The sequence below is a fragment of the Rhinoderma darwinii genome, chromosome 1 (assembly GCF_050947455.1).
Source record: "Rhinoderma darwinii isolate aRhiDar2 chromosome 1, aRhiDar2.hap1, whole genome shotgun sequence".
Taxonomy (NCBI): Eukaryota; Metazoa; Chordata; class Amphibia; order Anura; family Rhinodermatidae; genus Rhinoderma; species Rhinoderma darwinii.
Genome location: NC_134687.1, coordinates 486,136,166 through 486,161,291, shown reverse-complemented (window position 1 = coordinate 486,161,291; position 25,126 = coordinate 486,136,166). Strand labels below are relative to the sequence as shown.

At 40.5% G+C, this 25,126-nt stretch overlaps 1 protein-coding gene across 1 annotated transcript in view; it reads right to left on the bottom strand.

Moving 5' to 3' along the window:
* Positions 1 to 25,126, bottom strand: part of RPH3A (rabphilin 3A) — a 180,598-nt gene that overhangs the window by 37,613 nt on the left and 117,859 nt on the right. Inside the window, exons 9-15 of the mRNA XM_075835143.1 lie at positions 19,440 to 19,523; positions 17,537 to 17,602; positions 17,015 to 17,251; positions 15,946 to 16,025; positions 10,802 to 10,876; positions 5,193 to 5,302; positions 751 to 877 (exon numbers count right to left, since the gene is read on the bottom strand). Of these exons, the coding sequence (XP_075691258.1) occupies positions 751 to 877; positions 5,193 to 5,302; positions 10,802 to 10,876; positions 15,946 to 16,025; positions 17,015 to 17,251; positions 17,537 to 17,602; positions 19,440 to 19,523 (779 nt within the window). The remainder of the gene's footprint in view (positions 1 to 750; positions 878 to 5,192; positions 5,303 to 10,801; positions 10,877 to 15,945; positions 16,026 to 17,014; positions 17,252 to 17,536; positions 17,603 to 19,439; positions 19,524 to 25,126) is intronic.

The window sequence follows — 25,126 nt, the reverse complement described above, 5'->3', positions numbered from 1 at the left end:
CGCGACTCAGAGCAGAGGGACGGAGCAAGCAGCATGCAGTGCAAGAGCACTTGCACATCAAGTGGCCGCCTAGTCGCATTTGCGAATGCCGCGACGGGGGAATTGAACATCGTTACAATTTGCATGACTCAGATAAAAGGTTATGTTTACAATGCCCTTCCCTTCTCCTATATTGCTCTGTCAGCAGTTTTGAGGACTCGAAACAGCTGACAGATTCCCTTTAAGGTCAACATGCCCAAAAAAGAGATTTACCTGCCTCTAGGGTGTGGAATTTCAGAATTTTAAGTCTGGGTCCACACGGTACGAAAATGCTGTGGATTCTCCATATGCATTTCCATGCAGTAGTACAGTACCGACCATGTGAATGAGATTTAAAGAAATATCTCATCCACATGCTGCAAAACATTTTCCATACGGAAATCAAAGTTGATGCAGATCAAATCTGCAGCATGCTCATTCTGTTGCGGATGTTCACAGTGGATTTCACCCTTTTCAGTGTAGAAGGAGTGGAATCCACAGTGAATCTGCAGAAAAATTGACAAATAATACATGCAATTTAAAAATCCTGAAAAAATTTGCTACGTGTGTGGGTACCTTTAGTCATGGATCAGGGATTAAGGGAGTTAACAAATTATGTTTTCAAATAATCACACCTTCTCCCGAAACAACTAAATCCGACCCTAAATCCATCTAAAGATATTACAATGCATCAAGGTCTAAAATATCAGTGAATAATAACAAAAATCGTACCGGAATAACTCGCTCTAGACAAACATTGAGATTCTTTTTCAGATTTGGTTTTAGTTTCTTCAGGGAGAATCTTGTCTCACCAATAAATTCATTATGACCAAATTTGTCCTCATCACAAACAGAAATTCTGAAAGAAAAGTGACAAAATGTAAATGAAAGCCCTCTACAATATATACACTAAAAGGAAATAAAAAGGGAGAAGCATCAAGAAGTTAATATTCTAGGCTCTTATATGTCAAATACATTGGCAGTAGAAACATAGAACATTTGGAAGAGTCAGTATAACCATATATTACAGGGTGACCCATTCACTTCAGTAAGCTCCATATAATACTACACAAGGGCTTACAGAAAAATCTTTGGGACTCATAGCAACACTTAGGGCCCCACCTCACTGAGAACCATGATAAATATACTACTTGTATTTTTATTAAACTGAATGTCCACCATAATTTTATAAATCAACCTTACAGAGGTTAGAGCGCCGGGTTTTTACACACAGTAAATGATAATCTGCATGCCTGCAGCTACCACTAGAGGGAACTCTGTTTATATGAATTCATACAGCTACGATTATCTGGGATTTTAAAATTGATGGTCTATCCTTAGGATCCTCGGGCCCCATAACAGTCAAGTTGCTATGACAAAGGCTACTGTGTCACTGTGACGCAGACTGCTGTTAGGGCAACACATAGTGTGCCCTAACAGCAGGCATACTAAACAGACAGCCCTGGGGTCCTTTCTAGGTCCCCTGTGATGACTGCAGAGGGTTGCCCCAGTCTCCGATCGCATTACCGGATTTTCCGGTGACGCGATCGAAGAGGGAAGTCCCCCTTGATCAAGCCATGGTCACGTATCGTGGTGATCAAAGGATTAATTAGCTGGGGGTCTGTAAGTTGGAGCTCCTGCTTAGATAATGAGCACTCACTGGTGCGCTCTGAAGCTTCTTCTACAGGGACGCCAAAAGACAGCACTGTAGACTGGGGACCTGTACCGCCCGCCATCAAAAGACAATGGGCTTTCACTAACAGGTTAATAGAATCTTGCTAATGGACGACAACACAAGGACCTGTATTTACTGGAGATCTTAAAGGAATTCTGTTCGTGGAAGACATAATTTTAGCATGAATTTTCTTCAACTCTAAAAACACAAAAGAAACAAACACATCAGTCAACCATGTTTGATCAGAAACCTAGCTGCCATCTAACACTGTTAATTGAGAATTATCTAAACACATGTATCATTGTTTTTACATTTATCAGGAGCGTAGCTATAGGGGATTCAAACAAAGCAATCACACCCAAGCCTTGGTGACTGAGGGAGCCCAAAGGTGCTTCTGCCAAATGTGTAAACACCAGTATAATAAACGGCACAAGGTAGGTGGGAGGCGGTACTGTAGTGAAGTATACACGTCAGTATAAGAGTGTGACTCTTTCCATTTTGTGATCCAGACTGTGGTGAAAGTATATCGTCAGTGGACAAATGGCACCATTGGGAATAACTGACATTAAAACTGCGGTGCACCACGTGCCATTGATGTGAGAGGTGAACGTCGGCTACAAAGGTGCGTGAGTGCCGAACAACACACTACTGTGGAGCAGCTCCCTGTGAAAATCAACCAGGGGGCTACCAGACGTGTGTCTAAAAAGACAGTTCGGTGAACCCTACTGCGTATGGGGCTTAGAATCAGACGGATGTTCACTGCTCCTATGCTAACAAAGGTGGATCAGAAAAAAAGGCTTCAAGTTGCATGGCAGTATCAGAATTGGACCACCAACGATTAGCAAAGAGTTGCCTACTCCGATGAGTCAGGTTTTCTGCTTCATCGAACGGATGGACGTTGGAGTGTCAGAAGAGAAACATCAGAAAACAAACACCCTGCAACCATTGCTGGAAGAACACAAGCTGGTGGCAGCAGCGTTATGGTCTGGGGAATTTTTTCATGGCATTCTCTGGGCTCACTCATCCATGTGGAAGGTATTCTGAATCGATTTGGGTATGAATCCATTGTTGCAGATCACGTCCACACATACATGCGGTTGGTCTTTCCTGGGGCAGATGGAATCTTCCAGCAAGATAATGCGACATGTCACACAGCTAGATATGTCTGACTGGTTGGAGGAACACGACCAATACTTCCAAGTACTTCCCTGGCCCGCTAATTCACCAGACTTTAACCCAATTGAGCATCTGTGGGACCACCTTGATCGTCTTGTTTGCTCTATGGATCCTCCCCCACTCACCCTCCAGCAAATGTTGGATAAACTGCAGTGAGTATGGCTCCAGATACCCGAGACAACCTACCAGCACCTTATTGAGTCACTCCCAGCCCGTCTAGCTGCTGTCCGTGCTGAACACGGTGGTTACTCAGGATATTAGCTGGTGGTCATAATATTGTGACTCAAAATGTATTCATTAGTATCATTAACCCCTTAGAGACACATCCAGTTTTGCCCTTATGGACACAGGATTTTTTTTTTCAAATCTAACATGTGTTACTCTATGTGGTAACAAATTTGGAATGCTTTTACTTACCCAAGCGATTCTGAGATTGTTTTCTCGTGACACATTTTGCTTTATGTTAGTGGTAAAATTTGGTAGATACATTCAGTATTTATTTATTTACCATATGTCTACTTTATGTCTGTTATGTTTTCATTTTTCGAATGTCCTTTTTCTAGGACGTTAGACGGCTTATAACTTCCGCAGCAATTTCACAAATTTTCAAAACCTATTTTTGATGGTTCAGTTCTGAAGTGGCTTTGAGGGCCTATATATTAGAAACCCCACATAAATCACCATTTTAAAAAAAAACCACCTCTCAAAGTATTCAAAACAGCATTTAGAAAGTTTCTTAACCCTTTAGGCGTTTTACAGGATTTAAAGTAAAGTAGAGGTAAAATTTCTCAATTTGTATTTTTTTTTATCCCACAGGTATTTCAGACGTTTGATCAGAATTAGGCAGTAAAAATGAAAAATGTATGTTTAGGGTACTTACGACTTTTTGATCACTTTTTATTCCATTTTTTTGGCAAGCAAGGTGACCAAAAAACAGAAATTCTGGCATGTTTTTTTTTTTTTTTACAGTATTCACCGTGTGCTATAAATGACATATTAGCATTACTCTGTCAGTTGATACGATTACGGTGATACCAAATGTATATAGTTTTTTTTTATGTTTTACAGCGATTGCACAATAAAATCACTTTTTTAAAAATCATTTATTTTTTGTGTCACCATATTCTAAGAGTTATAACTTTTTCATTTTCCCATAAGAAAAGCTGTGTAAGGGCTTGTTTTTTGCAGGACGGCTGCAGTTTTTATCAGTACCATTATGTGCATGAGACTTTTTGATCACTTTTTATTCCAATGTTACAGCATTCACCATTCAGGAAAAATAACATGATAGTTTCATACTTCTGGCTGTTCCGAACGCATTGTTACCAAATGTGTAAAAAAAATATATATATTTTTTTCCGATAATAAAAAGACTTCTTATGGGGGAAAAAAAGGAGATTTGGTGTTTAACTTGAAACTTTTATTTTTGTACTTTTGTACAACATTTTTATAAACTTTTTTTAGCTTTCTTTTTCTTGTCCCTCTAGGGGACTTGAAGGCCTGCACCGGTGATCTCTTTTCTAAAAGATTGCACTACCTACGTAGTGCAATGCATTAGAGTGGTCAGTGTCACACTGACAGGCAGCCTATTAGGTCCTGCCTCTGGAGGCTTCCATACTCAGCAGACCAGGAGGCTGTCGCGGGGGTGCCGATCAGCTACAAGCTACCTAGATGACACAGTCACTTATCCGTGGCATCTAAGGGGTTGATCGACTGAGATCGAAGCAAGCTCCGGTCCCCGCTGTTACAGCAGGGTGTCAGCTGTAATATGCAGCTGACACCCGCTGGTAATAGCACAGACTAAGCATCTGAGCCCGTGCCATCACTCCCACGTACGGTTACGTGCTTTTGCGTTAAGTACTAAACCGCAACTACATAACTGTACATGGTTCGCTGTTAAGGGGTTCAGAGTAGTTCTCTAATAGCGGGTCTCTTAAACATTTTGCATTTGGACACAGCAGCTTCCAGTTACACCCCTGACAATTATTATTTTTATTGCTTATCTAGAGCCAATATATAAACACCGCATTAGATGTGGAGTGCAGGGCATGTTTTTCTCATAAATGCATCCAACCTATTTATAGCAGAATCGAAATTGGAGAAAGCGATGGAGAAAACCTCAGACTTTTTAAAATGTCTTGTCAGGCCGCTTCATAAAATCTCTAATTATACACAAAAGTCCCTACTAATTGGAATGAAGAGTGCTGACCTCTTTACCGATATAATCAATATCCTGCAAACCTTTCCATAGTAATGAGGATTAATGCTAAGCTTAGTAACCTTGCACTGAATTTGCTATAGTGAATCATAGTAAAGAACTTGCCTTAGTGTCTTTCTCTGTAATTCTTCATCTGTGATTCCATGATATACCAGGGTCTCATTCCATATTGGATTACGTGTGTTTCTGAGAGTTTTAGTGCGCAGTTTGTTAGCCTGAAAATAGAGAAGAAAAATTAACCATGAGTTAAACTATTTTATCATCTTAAAGTGGTTTTCCATTGATAATATTTTATGACATATCATTTAGATATGCTATAAAACTGATCAGTGGGGGGCTCACTGTAGGAACTCCCACTGATCTGATCAAATGCGGAGTCCCAATTCTCCATTCAAAACAGAGAGCTGGCCTGTATAAACCATCATTATATAGATATAGAAACAGACCAGTTAGCAGTCAAATGCTTACATCAATTAGATATGCCATAAAAAATTATCAATGTAAAACATATTTAAACAAAGTTCTGTATAAAATAAACCTATCAAGACTGGGAAATTTGAAGAAGACTAGTCATTGGCCACTGAGAATAGTAAAGGCTCAAGTACACAGCTATTCTGTGTGTACAGACCCAAAATCAAATGCACATGGACGCACAGTATGGGCCTATAGATGCCCAGAAAAGTACTGTATGGGCCCATTAATGCACATGGAGGTACAGTATGGGACCATAGATTTACTGTATGAGTGGCGTATTTCAGACGTGTGACGATTGCAGGTGGCTATGGATGTGTATCTGTAGGATCCATATTTGCAGACAGTAAAATCCCTTACGGTCGTGTGCATGAAGGGATTTCCCAGGATTGTTTACAATTGTAACATACTCTTAGCTAAAAGTAGTATTGTCAATATACATTTTCAGCCTCTAGATGTCAAAAAGAATGGTCACAATAATAGACCCCAGAGATCTTAATGTTAAGTTTATGTGTGCGTATCTTACGAGAAGTTAAGCATTACTCAATGGTAATTAAAAGCAATGTGCCATCCGTACAATACATGAATAAACCGGATCCTCCAGGGGAAGAGCTGCAAATTCCATTGGGTATCCACTCTGGCTAATATTGGGGCTGAAACCCCTTTAACCCCTTAAGGACGCAGCCTAGTTTGGGCCTTAAGGCTCAGAGCCCATTTTTGAAATCTGACATATTTCCCTTTATGTGGTAATAACATCGGAATGCTTAAACTTATCCAAGGGATTCTGAGACTGTTTTCTCGTGACACATTAAGCTTCATGTTCATGGTAAAATTTGGTTGATATATTCAGTGTTTATTGGTGAAAAATTGCAAAATTTAGAGAAAATGTTGAAAAAATAGCATTTTTCAGAATTTAAATGCATCTGTTTTTAAAACAGACGGTTATACCACCCAAAATAGTTACTAGTTCACATTTCCCATATGTCTACTTTAGATTGGCATCATTTTTCGAACATTCTTTTATTTTTCTTGGACATTACAAGGCTTAGAACATAAACAGCAATTTCTCATATTTTTAAGAAAATTTCAAAAGCCTTTTTTTTAAAGGTACCTCTTCAGTTCTGAAGAGGCTTTGAGGGGCCTATGTATTAGAAACCCCCATAAAACACCCCATTTTAAAAACTAGACCCCTCAAAGTATTCAAAACAGCATTTAGAAAGTTTTTTTTAACCCTTCAGGCATTTCACAGGAATTAAAGCAAAGTGGAGGTGAAATTTGCAAATTTCATTTTTCCAGCTGAATTTCAATTTTATTCATTTTTTTTCTGTAACACAGAAGGTTTTACCAGAGAAATACTACTAAATATGTATTGTCCAGATTCTACTGTTTTTAGAAATGTCCCACATGTGGCTCTACTGCGCTCGTGGACTAAAACACAAGCCCTAGAAGCAAGGAAGCACCTAGTGCATTTTGAGGCCTCTTTTTTATTAGAATATATTTTAGGCAGCATGCCAGGTTTGAAGAGGTGTTGAGGTGCCAAAACAGTAGGAATCCTCCAATAGTGACCCCATTTTAAAAAAGACACCCCTCAAGGAATTCATTTATGGTTGTCGTTATCATTTTGACCACACAGTTTTTTCACAGCACCTATTTGAATTTGGCTGTGGAATAAAAAAAATGAAATTTTTTCCAATAAGATGTCATTTTTGATCAAAATTTCTTATTTTCACAGGGAACAAAATACCCCATTTTGTTGCCCAATTTGTCCTTAGTGCGGCAATACCCCATTTGCGGTGATAAACTGCCGTTTGGGCCCATGGGAGGGTTCAGAATGAAAGGAGCGTTATGTGTTTGTTGGAGTCCAGATTTTGCTGGATTGGTTTTCAGGTGCCATGTCGCATTTGCAGAGCCCCAGAGGTATCATAGCAATGGAAACCCACCAGAAGTGACCCCATTTTGGAAAAAACACCCCTCAAGGAATTAATTTATGGTTGTTGTTATCATTTTGACCGCACAGTGTTTTCACAGCACCTATTTGAATTGGGCTGTGAAATGAAAAAAATGTCATTTTTTCCAATAAGATGTCGTTTTTGATCAAAATTTCTTATTTTCACAGGAAACAAAATACCCCATTTTGTTGCACAATTTGTCCTTAGTGCAGCAATACCCCATTTGTGGTGATAAACTGCCGTTTGGGCCCATGGCAGGGCTCAGAAGGAAAGACCACCATTTGGCCTACTGGTGCTTTTCTGGTGCTAAGTCATGTATGCAGAAGCCCCTGAGGTACCAGTACAGTTGAAACCCCCAAGAAGTGACCCCATTTTCAAAACTACACCCCTTAAGACATTCATCTAGAGGTGTAGTGAGCATTTTGACCCCACGGGTACTGTGTAAAAGATAATGCGCAGCAGATGGTGCAGAGTGAGATTTACAATTTTCTATATATATATGCCATGTCAGTGTCCGATATAGTGTGCCCAACATGTGCCACTGGAGATATACACCCCATAAGCTGTAATGTGGGTTCTCCCGGGTATGGTAATACCCTACATTTGGCTGTTATCAGCTTTCTGGGCACACGGCAGGGCTCAGAAGGGAAAGATGAGGGGGATAAGCTATACAATGCCATCTGTATGATGTGCACGGCCAGCTTCTTATACCACACCCTCGTTTTCCGCATGGCGCTGTAGGGTTTCAGGACTTGATCTGACAAGTCCACCCCTCCCATGTACCTATTGTAGTCCAGGATGCAGTCTGGTTTGGGGGTCTCTGTACTGGTACCTCATACAGGTACATGGGTACTGGTGTGGCCATGTATTGCTGTCAATAAAAGGACATCTCTCTTGTCCTTGTACTTGACACACAATAGGTTGCTGCTAGAATGTGCCCTGCTCTCACCCCTTCTGAGTGTTTGCCCAAGCAGAGTCTTAGGTAGGCCTCTCAGATTTTTTCTAGCAGTGCTGCATGCCGCAGTACTCCTGGAAGCGAGGCAGTTGAAGAGTGGGACACTGGTATAAAAATTATCCAGGTAGAGGTGGTAACCCTGGTCCAGTAGTGGGTGCACCAAATCCCACACAATTTTTGCATTAATTCCCAGTAAGGGGGGGCATTCTGGGGGCTGAAAACTGCTGTCCTTCCCTTCACATATCCTAAATTTGTAGGTATACCCTGATGCACTCTCGCACAGCTTATACATCTTCACGCCATACCTTGCCCTCTTACTCGGCAGGTACTGGCGGAATTGAAGCCTCCCTTTAAAATGTACCAGGGACTCATAAATAGAAATACACTTCTCGGGGGTGTATGCTTGGGCAAACCGGGCACTTAAATTGTCTAATAGGGCTCTCAGTTTGTACAAACGGTCAAAACTGGGGTCATCTCGGGGTGGGCACTGCTCATTATCCGTATAATGTAAGAAGCAAAGAATTGCCTCATAACGCATCCTGGACATGGCCATACAGTACATCGGGGTGTGGTATAAAATGTCCGTGCTCCAGTAGGTCCTAATGGACGGCTTTTTCAGAAGCCCCATGTTCAAATGAAGTCCCCAGAACTTGCCCAACTCTGCTGCATCTACAGGGGTCCACCTGTGGGATTGGGCATAAAATGATGTGGGGTTCTTAGTAATATACTGTTGGGCATATAAATTCGTCTATAAAGTCATCAGTGAAGAAGAACTTGAAAAAGTCAATTTCACTGAGCCCTGCCGTATTAAATTTTATCCCTGAGCTGCCCGTGTACTCTGGGATTTGGGGCTCATAAATGTCTGATGTGGGGGTCCAAATGGGGTCATCTCGCTCGGGGGCTTCAACTGTGGTGGTGGTCCTGGGGCATCTCCTAGGGGGTTCTCCCTCTTCATCACTGGATGAGGAGGTGGATAAATAAAACAGAGTCTCACCATCCGACGACTCTGTGTCGGAGGCAAGAAATGAATATGCCTCTTCGGCACTAAATGTCTGTTGGGACATATTTGATTGCTTCCCTAACTAGGAACAATAGTCTGCTACCTAAACCAGCCAAAACAATTGGTGTTTTTATAGAACGAGTGGGCTTCCCTGAGACTAAACCTAACTAGGGCGAGAGTTCCTAACACTAAACCTAACTAGATTTTATTTGAACTTCCCTGAGACTAAATCTAACTACGGCGACTATTCCCTGACACTAAACCTACCTATATTATTTCGAGCTTCCCTAACACTAAACCTAACTACGGTGACGGGTGCCTGACACTAAACCTATGTAGATTATTCCGAGCTTCCCTTACGCTAAACCAAACTACGGTGATGGACACCTAACGCTAAATCTAACTACGGTGACGGTTCCTGACGCTAAATTCCCTATGCTTTTTGATGGTTCCCTGACACTAACTAACCCTAATACTAAACTAAGCAGTTAAATTGTCTAAATTAACTGGTTTTTTTTGGTTTTTTTTCTATATTTTTTTGTTTTATATGTTTTTTATAAAGAAAAAAAAAGAAAAAATAATCTCCAGGGACCAAGAAATTTCTCCTGAAGACTAAGAAGTGGTCAGTGATAGGTCATCACTGACCAAAATCGTGAGGGAAATACAAAAAGGAAGGGTACAGGAATGGGTAGTAGATGGGAGAGGTGGGATGCCGAAAAAAGTTGTTTTTTAGACTTTTTTTTAAACTTTTCTTTGACTTTCTTTTCTCTCTTTCTCACAACCGCTCTGAACGCCTCGCTATCTCCAACAGAGGCGTTCAGGGCGGGAGCGGCAGGATGTGATGTCAGGGAGAGGAAGTGAAGAGACTGATCGCCACTATTGAACAGTTACTCACTAAGTGACCAATAGTGGCGATCGTGGAGGCGGGACCATCGCGTATTGAGCTGTGATAGCCTGCTGTCGGAAACAGCAGCTGTCACAACTCGTGCACGCGCCGGGGGAAAATGGCGATGCATTTTCCCTGCGACGTACTATTCCGTCGCTGAGCGCGAACGAATTGGTGAGCGCGACAGAATAGTACGTCGCTGAGCGTGAAGGGGTTAAGGATCATGGCACACTAAGGCTTAAACAGTATACCGCCAGATCTTGTAGTCCTGATCCTCCAAATCAGATCCATAAAAATTAATGGAAATCTTGAAAATGGGCCGAGAAAAAAAAATACAATGATTTTTTTGAAATTACATCTAAGCTGAAAAGTTGGTAGCATACAAACAGATTTGCATGCCATCAATTGTCAAACAGTTGATTTTTTTTTTTCTCTCTGCAACATTTATATTACCTTACTGGCCCCAGGCAGAAGATGGAGCTTCACATATGGATCAGCTAAACCATTTGAATCCATAGGTTTTAGTCCCTGGAATAAAAACAGGTTATACAAACATTAATAACTTGTATGTAACCTTGTGAGAAGAGTATATATTTTTTCCATACATTTAGAGTGTGAATAAGAGCATTAGTTTTTCTTTTAATAAGGAAACATAGGTCTATCCGCAGCTTACATTTGTAACCTATAGTTAGATTATTTCTCAAATGCTTCTCATCTTCCTATTAAACACTTAACTGACAATCAATTGATTCGATAATAAAACTTTAAACTTACGTTTAAAAACTACTGTTAAATGATAATTGGTGATTTTTTAATGCCCTAAAAACACACTAAATCCAATGGGATAATATTCACTATAGGTCACTATAGGTTACACTATTTCCTTTAGTAACCCGATAGCTTAGTGTACCATTCAACTAGCTAAACCAGTAGTTTCCCTAGACAACAGAGGTTGTGATAAAGTAGATGGATTGAGTAAGGGCTGCCGATAGAAAAAGGCTTTCCCTGTAAACAGCATTACCTCGTAACTCTCCCCTGTCTAACCATGCATATTGTTGTATAGTTACATATTATTCTCTAGTCTCAAGGCATTTTGTCATTGCTATCTAGAGACTATTGATAGACCAGTGTGTGCCATCGTCCAGAACATTCATATAGAACAACTTTGGAATTTAAGGTGGAAAAAATATATACAGATGTAGGGATCTCGAACTTGACTTTTAATGCGTTAAATACAGAGTGCCAAGAAACTTTACCCTAACTTTTTAATGTTTTTCAATGGAAAGTGATCACGCTGCAGCAAGTTATCAGAGTCAAGATAAGAATTGCTACATCAGTAATATGCTCTCCCTCTCCCTGCCCTGCCCAGTGAGAGTACTCCTAAAAGTGAAACATGGAGGAAATCAAAAATTGTGCTTAAAGAGGTTACAAAACACTTGAAAGCAGCTCCAAAAAAAAATTACAATTTCTAATATACTTGTCATTTTAGTGCAATGATCTGGTTTCATTACAGTGCAGTGATCTGTTAGATGGTGCCAAGTGACCACAACAGCCAAACGTTGGCTGCATTGCGATGACTTCATAAATCTGTGTGGGGACCCGGTGATGAGCTGCTTGGCACCAAACATAAAAGTCAAGTAGGTTACAACTATTTTTTTTATTTATTTTTTTCATTTTAAGTAATTTCCAAGGGTTTTTAAGGGGTTCAAAAATCCTACACATGCCATCTACACGTGAGAATCTTTTGAGGCTTATTGACTATCTACAAATCATATACATGTACTGAAAAAAAATAAGAGATGAAGGGAAGAAAGTGTTAAATTTAAAAAAGCTTTTCAACGTTTCATTTATTTTGCTATGCTTTACTTCAACACCAGTATGTCAGTCAGCAACACCGCTCTGCAAAGGATTCATGGGAAAGTCAACATTTCGTGTTTCCCTGTTTATTTTACTTTTCTTCTTAACTTTTACATTACTTTTGAAAATACTACTTTACATAGTGAACAGCAAAAATATCCAATTAAATGTGTTTGACATGGAATTTATTGTCACAATGACTAGCAGGTACTGTAAAACTTGCAGATGTTTTTGTCATACATAACAGTACGGCATTGTGTCAATGGTGGGTGGTCAGAATATCCAGAGTTGGTTGCGTGAAATAGATTCCATGCCTAATTAATGCCTCTACTGTAATCATGATGACCTAAATATATGAGAAGTAAGAATATTGGTATTAACCAGTTTAAGGGTGAGTATTAGGCACATTATCATTGTTATTCTAATAGGAACAGTAAAATTGTGGTACATATGAATACAGAAAACACAGATTATATTGTAGTGCATTGAAATGGTTTAGCAAAAAAATATTATGATGAGGACTATGATTATTAGTATTATAATTCGTAGTAATAGTATCACCTACTTAGGCAAGGCATACCCTATAAATTGTAATACACACTCAACATCGCAATTGCAACACCAAGGATGAAAAGTTTTGGAAATCACAGTATTGAAAGACATATTGATGGTATATAAACGATAACAAAATATTCCAAACATCTTGATTTAACCAGTATGGAGTATGAGCGCCACGCACAGAAATACACGCACTTACACGTTTTGGCCTGCTATAAATTAGGTTATTATTGGTTATCTGAGGAATGTTATCCCACACAATGCAGTTGGGCACGCACTCATCAAGGTTGGCTGCTGGCCGCTCCCTTTACAATTGCCAACCAATGATATCTCCGATGTGCTCGATAGGAGAAAAGTTCGGAGATGCTTGAGGCCATGGTAGCACATTTAGGCCACACAGACTGCTTACAGTAGAACGAGCAACATGAAGCCTGGCGTTGTTCTGTAGAAAAACAGCTTCTGGGACACCTTGGAGAAATGGCCGTACCACTGGTTCCACGACCAAAATCAATGTTATGCTGAGCTGTCAGTGTATCTTAAATGAAGACTAGACACCCCACATTATAATCCCAGGAGTAGGACCGGTGTGACGCTCCCTTGTGAAGGGCCTCTTCATGGCGTTGCCCACGTGGCAACTCTCCGGCTATTATTGCATCAGAGACAAAAGCGCGACTCATCGCTGTAGGGGATAGACCCTCCATTGCCATCTTGCTGTGCACCATATTAGCCTTTGAGAGCGGTGGCATGTGGTCATTTGTAGCTGGACGTCTGGCTCATAGCACAAGGTCATGCAAATGCCTTCTAATGGTTTGTGTCGTCACTGGTTACCGCCCTATGCTTGGGATGTGACGTCCAATTTCACTTGCAGTAAAGAATGGATTACAACACGCCATTCTTCCAATCAGATGATCCGTCCGTGCGGAGGTTCGTCTCCACCCACCACTAGCTGTCATTCCCATTTGTTGTTGTTCTTCCAACCTCTGGGACATGCAACGTTGAATAGTTTGATATCTCGTCCTAGGTGCGTAACAAACTGCCGGAGTGATAAAACAAGGTCTCTTTGTTCAAGGATTCTGTCCCTCTCAGTTTGAAACAAGTGGCGATAACTGGCACGTCAACGAACAGGAGGAATTGCACAATCATCCCACACAACTTGATCCGATTTGAGGTTTAATGTGGCTAAAAAAACGTTGCTTTCAATGTGGCTTTTATGCCCCTCGCACATGCCACAGGCTGGAGCATGAAAATTTGATCATTTGCAGATCTTAGCGACATCTGCTACTTCCTCAATTTGCATAACCTAACGGCTGGCCCTTCTTGGTGTTGCAATTTCAATGTTGAGGAGTGTATTATAAGATAGGAGGAGGAGGAGGAGGATGGGTCCCCAAAACAAAAACAGGAGAAGCTTGGCAGTTTACTTGTAGGATTCATTTTTGCTTTTCCCCCTTGTCCATAAAAATGTCGTCAGTGTTTCCTGGGGAAGTTGTCAAGAAAAAAAACCAAAAAGGTTGGCAACCCTGTCTAACCGATGTCCCTAAATTTCTGTATGTCTGATGATATCTAATTGTAGCCTACAGGTGTCACTATATTGCTATCTACATTGACAAAAAAAAAAAAAGTATGTCAAAAACAGTTCTACCATATTTATAAGAATATTATATATATATATATATATATATATATATATATATATATATATATATACACACACACACACACACACATATATAAAAACATTATTATGAAAAGGTACAACAAAAAAGAAAAAAAGGTTTGCTAAAACCTTACACGATACAGGAAAATAGAAGAAGAGCAAAATTGGGCAGTGTCAGAGTATATTCACACATGGCAGATTTGCTGCAGATGTTTATACGACTGAAAATCAGTTTCATTTATATGAATAGGGTTATTTCTGCAGCATGTAGGGCACATTTAGATGAATAGGCTAGTTGTAGAAATTTCTCCAACAAGCGTTCAACATACCCTTAAAAAAAAATTACTTTAAAGTAATTATACGTTTTGGTAAAGTATTGTAAAGAGGCCGGTAAGATTTTGGCTGCCTATGTTTAGGTTTATTAAAGGAGCACTCTCACAATTTTTTTTTTTATTCTCTGGCCCGTTGGAAAGGCACATTATGTAAATTGCGGTGAAGGTAATTTTCTTACCGGTGGCTGTATTTGTTCGTTTCTCCAGTCATTCCTAGAAGACTCACATAGAGGCTGTGATAGTAATGAATAGAGAAACTGACTTCCTGTCCACACATGAGACACTGTGGCAGATGGAGAGTCCTATTGCGGGTCACATGACACAGCTGAGGACCAGAAGGAAGTTGATAACTCACAAATGCAGCCACTGTTAAGAAAATTACCTTCACCACAATTTACATAATGTGCCTCTCTAATGGGCCAGAGAAAAAAAAAATTGTGGGAGTGCTCCTTTAACTACTATAATTTATTGAATCCATGAGCTATGGATATAATTAGTCTCTTAAAGGATTTACCCAACTTAGATTCTGGGACAGCTCACCGTATGTTGATCAGGTGAATAATAGGTATAATAAAAAATTTATGAGGGCTATTCTCCATTGACATATTAATTATCTTCTTCGCACCTATTGCACACGACCGAGCTCGGGCCCTAAAAAACTGTCCATGTCAGTCATTTCCCGGCCCGACCGCGGTACAGGTGAATCGGACTCCTGGCATCATAGACCGTTTATGATGGTAGGAGTTCCTGTCTCCCCACGGAACTGCTGTTCCATACTGAACAAAATGATACAGTACGGAACAGCAGTTCCGCTGGGTAGCAGGGACTCCTAGCATCATAAAATGTCTGATGTCAGGAATTCCGTTCACCTGTACCGTGGTCAGGCCGGGAAATCCTACCGACACTCGGACCATTTTTCACGGCCCGAACTCGGTCGTTTGCAAGAGGTGTTATTAAAAATAGAAAGTGTATGCCTTCATAATTGATGATTTTTATGTTAATAATTTTTTGTCATATCCCAAAATGTTTTATATTTCAAAGAGTAAGAACAGAAACAATAGAACCTCATCTGTTGTCTATTCAGCATAACAAGCAATGACAATGGCAATGGAAAAATGAACAACTTCTTGGGCCTAGTATAGGAGGTTCTTTAGTATAGTCTTCACAGACTTAAGTGGCATACACAGAATACTTACCTTAGCTTTTATGATGCTGCACTGAAGAGAGTTATTGGCTTGATCAAATAAAAGGCTGAATTCCAAAGCTCCCAATGTAGCTATAAAACAGACAAAGACAGAAAAATGGCTTGAAAATCACAAATCTAGAAACAAGAAATGTAACAAAACAGATGTGATCTGCGTCAAGTGACAGATTTCAGAAGTCTACTATTTCTTTTGTTCTCAAATACTACAGTGCGCTTTTTGTGAATTAGTGGAAAATGAGCCAAATTCTTTATGGCCCATTAACAAACAATTTGTCATCTTCAGCACCTGTTCTCAGGAAGAGGAACAAAATCAATGAAGCATTTCATTCTTAAAGTAGCACTAGAAAACACTAAGTACTACAAACACGGATTACGTTGCGCTCTGTATGGAAAACCCAGTGTTTACCATATGTTTTCTTCTTCTCTGTCTAACATGGAATGGAAACAGTAGATGATTATAACTCATTGTTCTTCTCGCCAGCAATTTGCTGATTTTCCCACAATCAAGAAATGAAAAGGAAATAGAACAATGAACACGTGCATCAAGAAATGCCAAGGAAGTTGAACATTTAAATATTTGTCTACAACTCTATATAAAGGAAAAATCATGGAAAAATAGAATATGTTCCCTTAAAGGGACTGTCTCATCACAGATAACCCCCTTTAATATGAGAACCGCTGATTGCTGGAAGTCTCAGGAGCTGGACTCATGGTAAACAAATTTTGGAGGAAAATGGACGTCGACTGCTTCCGACACCATATCATAGAGAGGTTATTTCTGTGCAGATTCACAGGGGGAGTTCCCAAGTGAAGAACAACAGAGTATATGTACAGGGATTGTTGAGAATAAACAACCGCTAAGTTCTTTTATTGTATTATACTGTATATATGCATCTTTAAAAGCTTAACATATTGAGGTTCTATAGAGGAGACTAGATGTTTGCCTACACTTTATAGCGGTCACTCATATGACCCTTATTCATTAGTATGGTCAACCCAACTTATATATATTAATTTGTATACATGATCCTGAAAGTAATTTACCCTTCCCCAGAACTCACTTGCTTCATCGGAGTCATAGCTGTTAGCTTCCTCGTCTTCTTCTTCTTGTGGTTGTGACTGGCGAGCAGGAGCTGCTGTGACTGTTGATGGCACAGCAGCCGAGTATGATAAAGTTTGGCGAAGGGGTCTATCCTCTCTAACACCTTGTGCTGTGAAACTATTGAGTTTATCTTCTCTAGACGCTGTTGCTGTGTAAGGTTGTTCAGGTGGCTGAGAAGCAGCAGGAGGGGGACCACCTATGGAAACAATATAGCACCTTCATAAAAACGTTTGAATTCTACAAAGCAGATATTATTAATTTGAAAGACGTCTGCTTACTCCAGGCCATTGTCAGGCTTCAGCGATATTTAGTTGATATTTGTGACCAATAAGATATAATGTAGTGGTTTATCGAAAATACATAATTTCCTGTTTGCGCCTGATCATGTGTCTAGCCTTAAAACACAGGCTAGAGATTAAATATTCAGCCCAAAATTTTAGGTGCTTGGTATATTATAATAAGTATAATACAGATTCAATACCTTGACCTTCTGGGAATCTGCTGGCTGGAGCTGGCCTTGGTGCTGATCTGCCACTTGCTGGAGTAGCTGGTAATAAAAATATGTAGCCACTGAACAAGTGTTTTAACAGGATTGTCAGACTTGGATTAATAATGTATACATTGCAATTACAAGGTTACATATGGGGAAAACCATACAGAAATCCATATTCACAAATGTTATTTTAGGGCATATTTCCTTATATATATAGTGAGTACATACCTAACCGTTTATCTGAGCTCCTATAAGATGATTTGTTTTTTACATCCATATATAATATCAGGCTTAGTAGCCTATACAATATCGTTTACCTATTTGACAATCATCAAATTAGCTTATTTTCCATTAAAGAACCGTGTTCTGTCATTTATGATAATGGGAAAAAAATGGATTGGTCTTTAACTCTCTACTGTCTTAAATGTGGCAAATACAGTTCCAAAATTGTAAATTTGAAAATTGGTGAAAAGCATATGTGATCCGTTCCTAATCTCTAGTAAATTGGGTGGATCATCGGAACAGAATGGAACTGCTAAATTGAGAATATCAGATAATTTTTATGTTTTACCCAAACTGGACCCTATTGCTACAGCTCAGAAAAAACTTTTTATTCTGGTTATTATTTAGATATATAGACAATGAATCTAATGCCCTAATATCAACCCTTAAGGGCATGCCCCCACGTGGCGGATTTCCTCCGCAACTGTCCGCATCAATGCCGCACAGAATCTGCGTTGCAGATTCTGCGGCGGATCTGCCCAAAATGTGCAGTAAATTGATGCGGACTAGCTGCTGCGGACTGCGGGAAAAGTGCTTCCCTTCTCTCTATCAGTGCAGGATAAAGAGAAGGGCCAGCACTTTCCTTTGTGAAAGTAAACAAATTTCATACTTACCGGCCGTTGTCTTGGTGACGCGTCCCTCTTTCTGCATCCAGCCCGACCTCCCTGGATGACGCAGCAGTCCATGTGACCGCTGCAGCCTGTGATTGGCTGCAGCCGTCACTTACACTGAAACGTCATCCTGGGAAGTTGGACTGGAGACAGAAGCAGGGAGTTCTCGGTAAGTATGAACTTCTATTTTTTTACAGGTTGATGTATATTGTGATCGGAAGTCACTGTCCAGGGTGCAGAAACAGTTACTACCGATCGCTTAACTCTTTCAGCACCCTGGACAGTGACTATTTACTGACGTCTCCTAGCAACGCTCCCGTAATTACGGGAGCCCCATTGACTTCCTCAGTCTGGCTGTAGACCTAGAAATAAATAGGTCCAGCCAGAATGAAGAAATGTCATGTCAAAAAAGCAAGACGCATCCGCAGCACACATAACATGTGCATGACAGCTGCGGACTTCATTGCGGAATTTAGAATCTCCATTGAAGTCAATGGAGAAATTCCGCCATGAGTCCGCAACCAGTCCGCCACTGGTCCGCAACAGACAGAGCATGCTGCGGACACCAAATTCCGCTCCGCAGCCTATGCTCCGCAGCGGAATTTTACGCATCGTCTAAACGAACACTTCTAAATAGAAGTGGAAGTCAATGGAGAAACGGCTCCGCTGCGGATTAACGCTGCGGAGTGTCCACAGCAGAATTCAAGTGAAATTCCGCCACGTGTGAACCCAGCCTAAAGGGGTTTTCCAGGGTTAGAAAACCAATCTGCTTTTTTCCAGAAACAGTGCTACGTCTGTCCATGCGCTATGCCTGGTATTGCAATACAGCTCCATTTATTTGAGTAGGGATGAACTGCAACACCAGACACAGCCCATGGACTAACAAGGTGTTGTTTCTGGGGAAAAAAGCAGATATTTTCTCTTATCCTTGACAACTCTTTTAAATAATCATTTTGACAACATGTTATGTGAAAAGAACAGGGCTGGAGATTATATACCTTGCTGGGCCAACTGTGCACCGGGACTTTGATTTGCAGGAGGAGCAGGTCTTGCATTTGGACCCACGTTGCTACGTCTGGCACCTATGAAAATAAACACAAAAAAATGTTTTGTTTTTAGTTAGTTGCAGACAAGAAAAATTAAATTTACATTTGAGTTATGAACTGTATGTAGAAATACAGAATCAATTTAAGTATGTGTATAGTCAATAACAACTAAAGTCAAGTGCTGAAGGATAAAAAAAATAAACGTCTGAAAAGAAGCCTCAAAAGAAGCTCCAAATTTCATTCTCCGCTTCAAAAACGCCTGAAAATCAGAGGCTGTTTTCTCTGAAATCACCTTCGTATTTTTCAGACGTTTTTTGTTAAGCGTGTGAACATACCCTAATAGCTTAGCCAAGCTCTTATAATGCAGTTAGTTTACTGTATCAGATAACTATAGTATCAGGTGTGAAGTTCCACCCTAGTAAGTTCTGTGTAGACATTGATTCAGCATGGAATGCAGGGAGAGTTCAGCTAGGAAGCCACCAGAATTATGAATGCAGCTCTAGCCTATAATACAAACTCTAATTCAGAGTCAGTGCAAGATAAGTAATGTATTTACAAAGTTACCGAGCTTTTATATAAATGAATTCGATATGTGAACAAAAGGTGAACATACACTTTAAGGCCTCATGCACACGACCGTAAAAACACCCGTTATTGCGGGTCGTAATTACGACCCGCAATAACGGGCCCATAGACTTCTGTTAGCCACGGGCACCTTCCCGTTTTCTCATGGGAAGATGCCAGTGCCGTTAAAAAAATAGAACATGTTCTATTTTTTTATTTTACGGGCCGTACTGCTATACTTTATAATGGGAGCACGGCTCGGAAAAGCGTCCGGCTACCCGTGGCCGGCCGTGCTCGTAATTACGAGTCGTAATTACGAGCACGGTCGTGTGCATGAGGCCTAAGTAAATGGCTCTGACTGTTGATGAGCATTTCTGATTTGCATCTCCCTTCCCCCATTCAGCATTAGTTTGGACTTAGAATTGTATTTATCATATTTTACTATCTTCCTGGACTACAGAAAATATTGAGACATAACATTTTTATCTTACTAAAAGTTCTATAAAAAAAAAAAAGATAATCTGCATATAAATAGATTAATGCAAAGGCCCAGTAATAGTGTATAATACCAAGTACTTCCCCTTGCTATAAATACTTTCAGAATTAAAGACCAAATTTTCTGTATCTAGTGTCATGTAAATGAGTGAATCTGATAACAGAAATTAAATGTCCTTGTCTTGTGTGATAGTGCTATAGATAAATGGTGTTAATGATGTTTTTTAATATTTATAAGATGTCAGAAACAATATTCAAACAAATCAATTTTGAGAAAATTATCCTGCGAGCTGCAGGGAGGTCATTAAATTAGGGCTGCTATAACTGGGGGCTTTATTTCTTTATATGATTTATATGATTTTCCCTTGTTTAATCGCTATACAAAAATGTCATTGCAAAATTATTGAAATGTATGTGATACGGATGTATTGATTTTTTTATGTTGTTCTTGTAATGTATATATTTAGTAAAGGCACATTGTCCATGAAATGGACAAAAAGTTGTATTAGGGCTAGTTTACATTTTGCTGTAGTCGTGTACCACAAAAAAGGTATAATAAAAACCTACACAAAAAATACACACCACACATGATTATAGCCTTTCATAATACTCACCCACAATGTCTGAACTAGATTTAGCATAATCCTATTAATTTACCTGCAACATCTGGCCAATGTGTTAAGCAGGGATAGGAAAATGTCTGGGCCCCTGGGCAAGAAGGCTCATGGGTCTCTTACACCCGTGTACTCACCGAGAGCTGTATAAAGCTATATGCAGTACGCTGTCCCTAGTGGCGGCTGCAGGTAGCCAGAATTTTATGAAGGGTAGCAGGGGATTCGGAGCTCAATCGACTATAAACATATATGGTGCAGTTAGGCAGTGGGCCTCCTCTAATACTAGAATCACACATGCTGTTTTTGGGACAGTTTATTGTGTTTCGAGTCAAATACAAGAGTGGATCCAAAAAGGAAAATTATAAAACAAAGACTGATATACAACTCCTGTCTTTCGTATATACTCCTGGAATTGGCTCAACTGAATCCAAAACTGCTGTGTAATACCAGCCTAATGCTCTGAAACCATGGGCCATAAACTCTTACCCATTATTATCCACAAATTCTTCCACATTTCACATGGTCTGTAATAGTGAGCGTGTAAGTATGGTGACATTTATAATAAGACATTAAGAAAAACAAGCGTAGACATTTTACGTGTACAGTATCCTCTGTTAATCCAGAACTTGTGGGCCTGGAGATTATGTTGGCATCCACAAATAAGGCTTTGCTAACACTGTGTTCGTAGTGCATGTTCGGCGTATATGATGGGAAATGCTCCAGGCCTATAGGCTAAAGATATCCATACACTTCTATTTACAAAAACATATACCAAAAAAGTGTGTTCTTTTAGTACACGTCTGGCTGTTCTGCATCGGCATACTTCTTTTGTACTATATTTTAGAACTTACGCTGCATACTACAAAATAAAAAAATAAAAAAGCATACCGCACAGTATACTTTTTATTTATTACTATGGGAGTTAAAAGCAGACACTTTAATCTATTATTGTCTAAAGATTTAACAATTTTTAGGATGCAACCAATGAAGTATACACATGGTAGCTTTGGGTGGAATGTTTAATCAAAATTGACAAGTATGGCAGAACTTCCTGTTGCCAATTTTGCTTATAAAGGGTCACTGTACCGGAATAGAAAAGATAGAATGTCCCTTAAAATATAACGTATCGGTTTTATTAAAACAAAATACTGAAACATATTTGTCATTTATTTTTATTTTCTGATAGATTTTTTTTATAATTTTTTTTTTATAGAAGATCATGGAACGGCATCTTGCCTGAGCTACGGTTTTGCTTTGAGAATAAAAGTTCAGAGATTTTCTTTAAAGCAGCCACATGAACATATGAAAACTGAAGTCTGGAGAAGACTGAGTGCTTTGGAAGAGGGTTTTCTTTAATATCAATAGTAACATAGAAAATGTAAAAAAAAACAAAAACACGAAATTTAGAAAAAATATGTTTCATATAAAAATTAGATTTAAACAATAGGTCATTAGGCTAGGCCATCAATCTCTGATCCGTGGAGGTCCGACTCCCAGCACCCTAGCCGATTAGGTACATGAAAGGGTCGTTGCACTTGCTGGGGTGCCGTGTCCCCTTCATTGTTTACCCAGGAACAGCACCATACATTTGGTTGTGGCTGTGCCTGGTACTGAAGCTCACAGCAATTCAGACACCGCAATGTCGGGAGTCAGATCCCCACAAATTAGATATAGGATATGCCATCAATATTACAGTCTAGGAAAACGTCTTTAATGCCAAAAATGCAGATTTTCTATGTTTAAGTATTTTATGGTTAGAAAATCATGAATATAATATAGAATTAGGTAATTACCCAATATTACCATAAACCCTTGCTGAGGGATCAGATCTGAAGTGGATCAGTTTGTGCTCTCAGTCTGAAAAGCCACACTGTTTTCCTAGTAGAACCATTACGGGTTGCTAATGGTCTTTCAACCACATTATTTCATGTATGACTGATCATTACCTGGATCATTTACACACATCTGCAGAGATTTACATACTAATGAATTGCAAAAACATGGAGGAAACTTTGGGTCAGTTCACACAGGAGGTTTTTGGCGCTGATTTTTACCTGAAAACCGCGTCAGAATCACCGCCAAAAAACAGCCAAAATGGCCCCTCGTTGATTTCAATGGGAGACCGAGGCTTTTTTTCCCAGGAGGCTTTTGGCCTCGCGGAAATAAAAATCAGCACGTCCTTTCTTGCCGCAGACTCCACCTGACCCTTCATCAAAATCAATTGGCGGTAGAAAAAAACAGTGGCTCCCGTTTCAGTATTTTTCACAGTGTTTTTGGCCGCAGTCATAGCATTAGCTTCAATGGCCGCTGGCAAAAAATGCAGCGAGAAAACACTGAAAAATATGTGCGGACAACTCAAAATCTACCTGTAATGTAGGGGTAGGGAGACTGACAGGTGAGCCCTAATTTACCCGCCACTCAGTCCCTGCCTACTTGCACAGTCCGTCCTAGGCGACGGTGTACAACTGGGCGACAGTCCCTACGCTCACTATGTGAACAACAAACAAACCAGACAAGGGAACACAGAAGCAAGGGAAGAGGGGCAGTTGCCCACAGAAACACCGTGAGCAACAGAGTAGTGAACGAGCTGAGTCAAACCTGGAGAGTACGCGGTAACAAAAGCACAACAGGAGAATAGTCAGTCAAGCAGGGTCAATATGAAGCAGAGGTCAATGGTATTAGCAGGAACAGCAGAGCCAGGAAACACTAGAATCACAGGCAAAGGACAGACAACAAATGAAGGTACAAATAGACCAAGGGCGGGAGCTAGAACCGTCTGGCCAGGCTGTGATAGGTTCTCCCACTCCTCAGCCTACCAGCCTGAGTGGCAGCAGATCGAGTCACTCTAGCAGACCTAGGGACAGATGCAGTCTGATTAACCACAGGCGTCGACACAGAAGCTGTGTCTGTCAGATCCTTTACAGTACCCCCCCCCCTTTTATGAGGGGCCACTGGACCCTTCCTAGGTGGACCTGGCTTATTGGGGAACCGAAGATGGTACCTCCTGAGCAATAACCCAGCGTGAACATCCCGGGCGAGTACCCAAGTCCTCTCCTCAGGCCCGTATCCTCTCCAATGGACCAGGTACTGGAGGGAGCCTTGGACCATCCTGCTGTCCACAATCTTGGCCACCTTGAATTCTACCCCTTCAGGGGTAAGAACAGGGACCTGAGGTTTCCTCGAGGTAGCCAAGGACGGGGAGCAGCGTTTCAGGAGGGAGGCATGAAACACGTTGTGTATTTGAAAGGACGGGGGTAACTCCAGCCGGAAGGAGACAGGGTTAAGGACCTCAATGACCTTGTACGGCCCTATATACCGGGGAGCAAACTTTTTGGACGGATCTTTAAGGCGCAAGTTTTTAGAAGACAGCCACACCAGATCCCCGACCACAAACAAGGGGTTAGTAGAACGTCTTTTATCTGTCTGAGTCTTTTGTATGCTCTGGGACGCCTCAAGGTTCTTCTGAACCTGGGCCCAGACTGTGCACAGTTCCCGATGAACAACATCTACCTCGGGATTGTTGGAACCACCAGGTGAAACGGAGGAGAACCGTGGATTAAACCCAAAATTACAGAAAAAGGGGGAGACCCCTGATGAGTTACTGACACGGTTATTAAGGGAAAATTCGGCGAGGGGAATGAAGGAGACCCAATCATATTGACAGTCAGAGATAAAACACCTTAAATATTGTTCTAGAGACTGATTGGTCCTCTCAGTTTGGCCATTAGTTTCAGGATGGAAGGCCGAGGAGAAGGACAGATCAATCTCCAACTTTTTACAGAAGGCTCTCCAAAACAATGAAACAAATTGTACCCCTCTGTCAGAAACAATATGGACAGGAACCCCATGGAGACGCAGGATGTGTTTGACAAACAAGGTAGCTAACACCTTGGCATTGGGTAGTTTCTTGAGGGGCACAGTGGCACATCTTACTGAAGCGGTCTACTACAACCCACACCACCGACT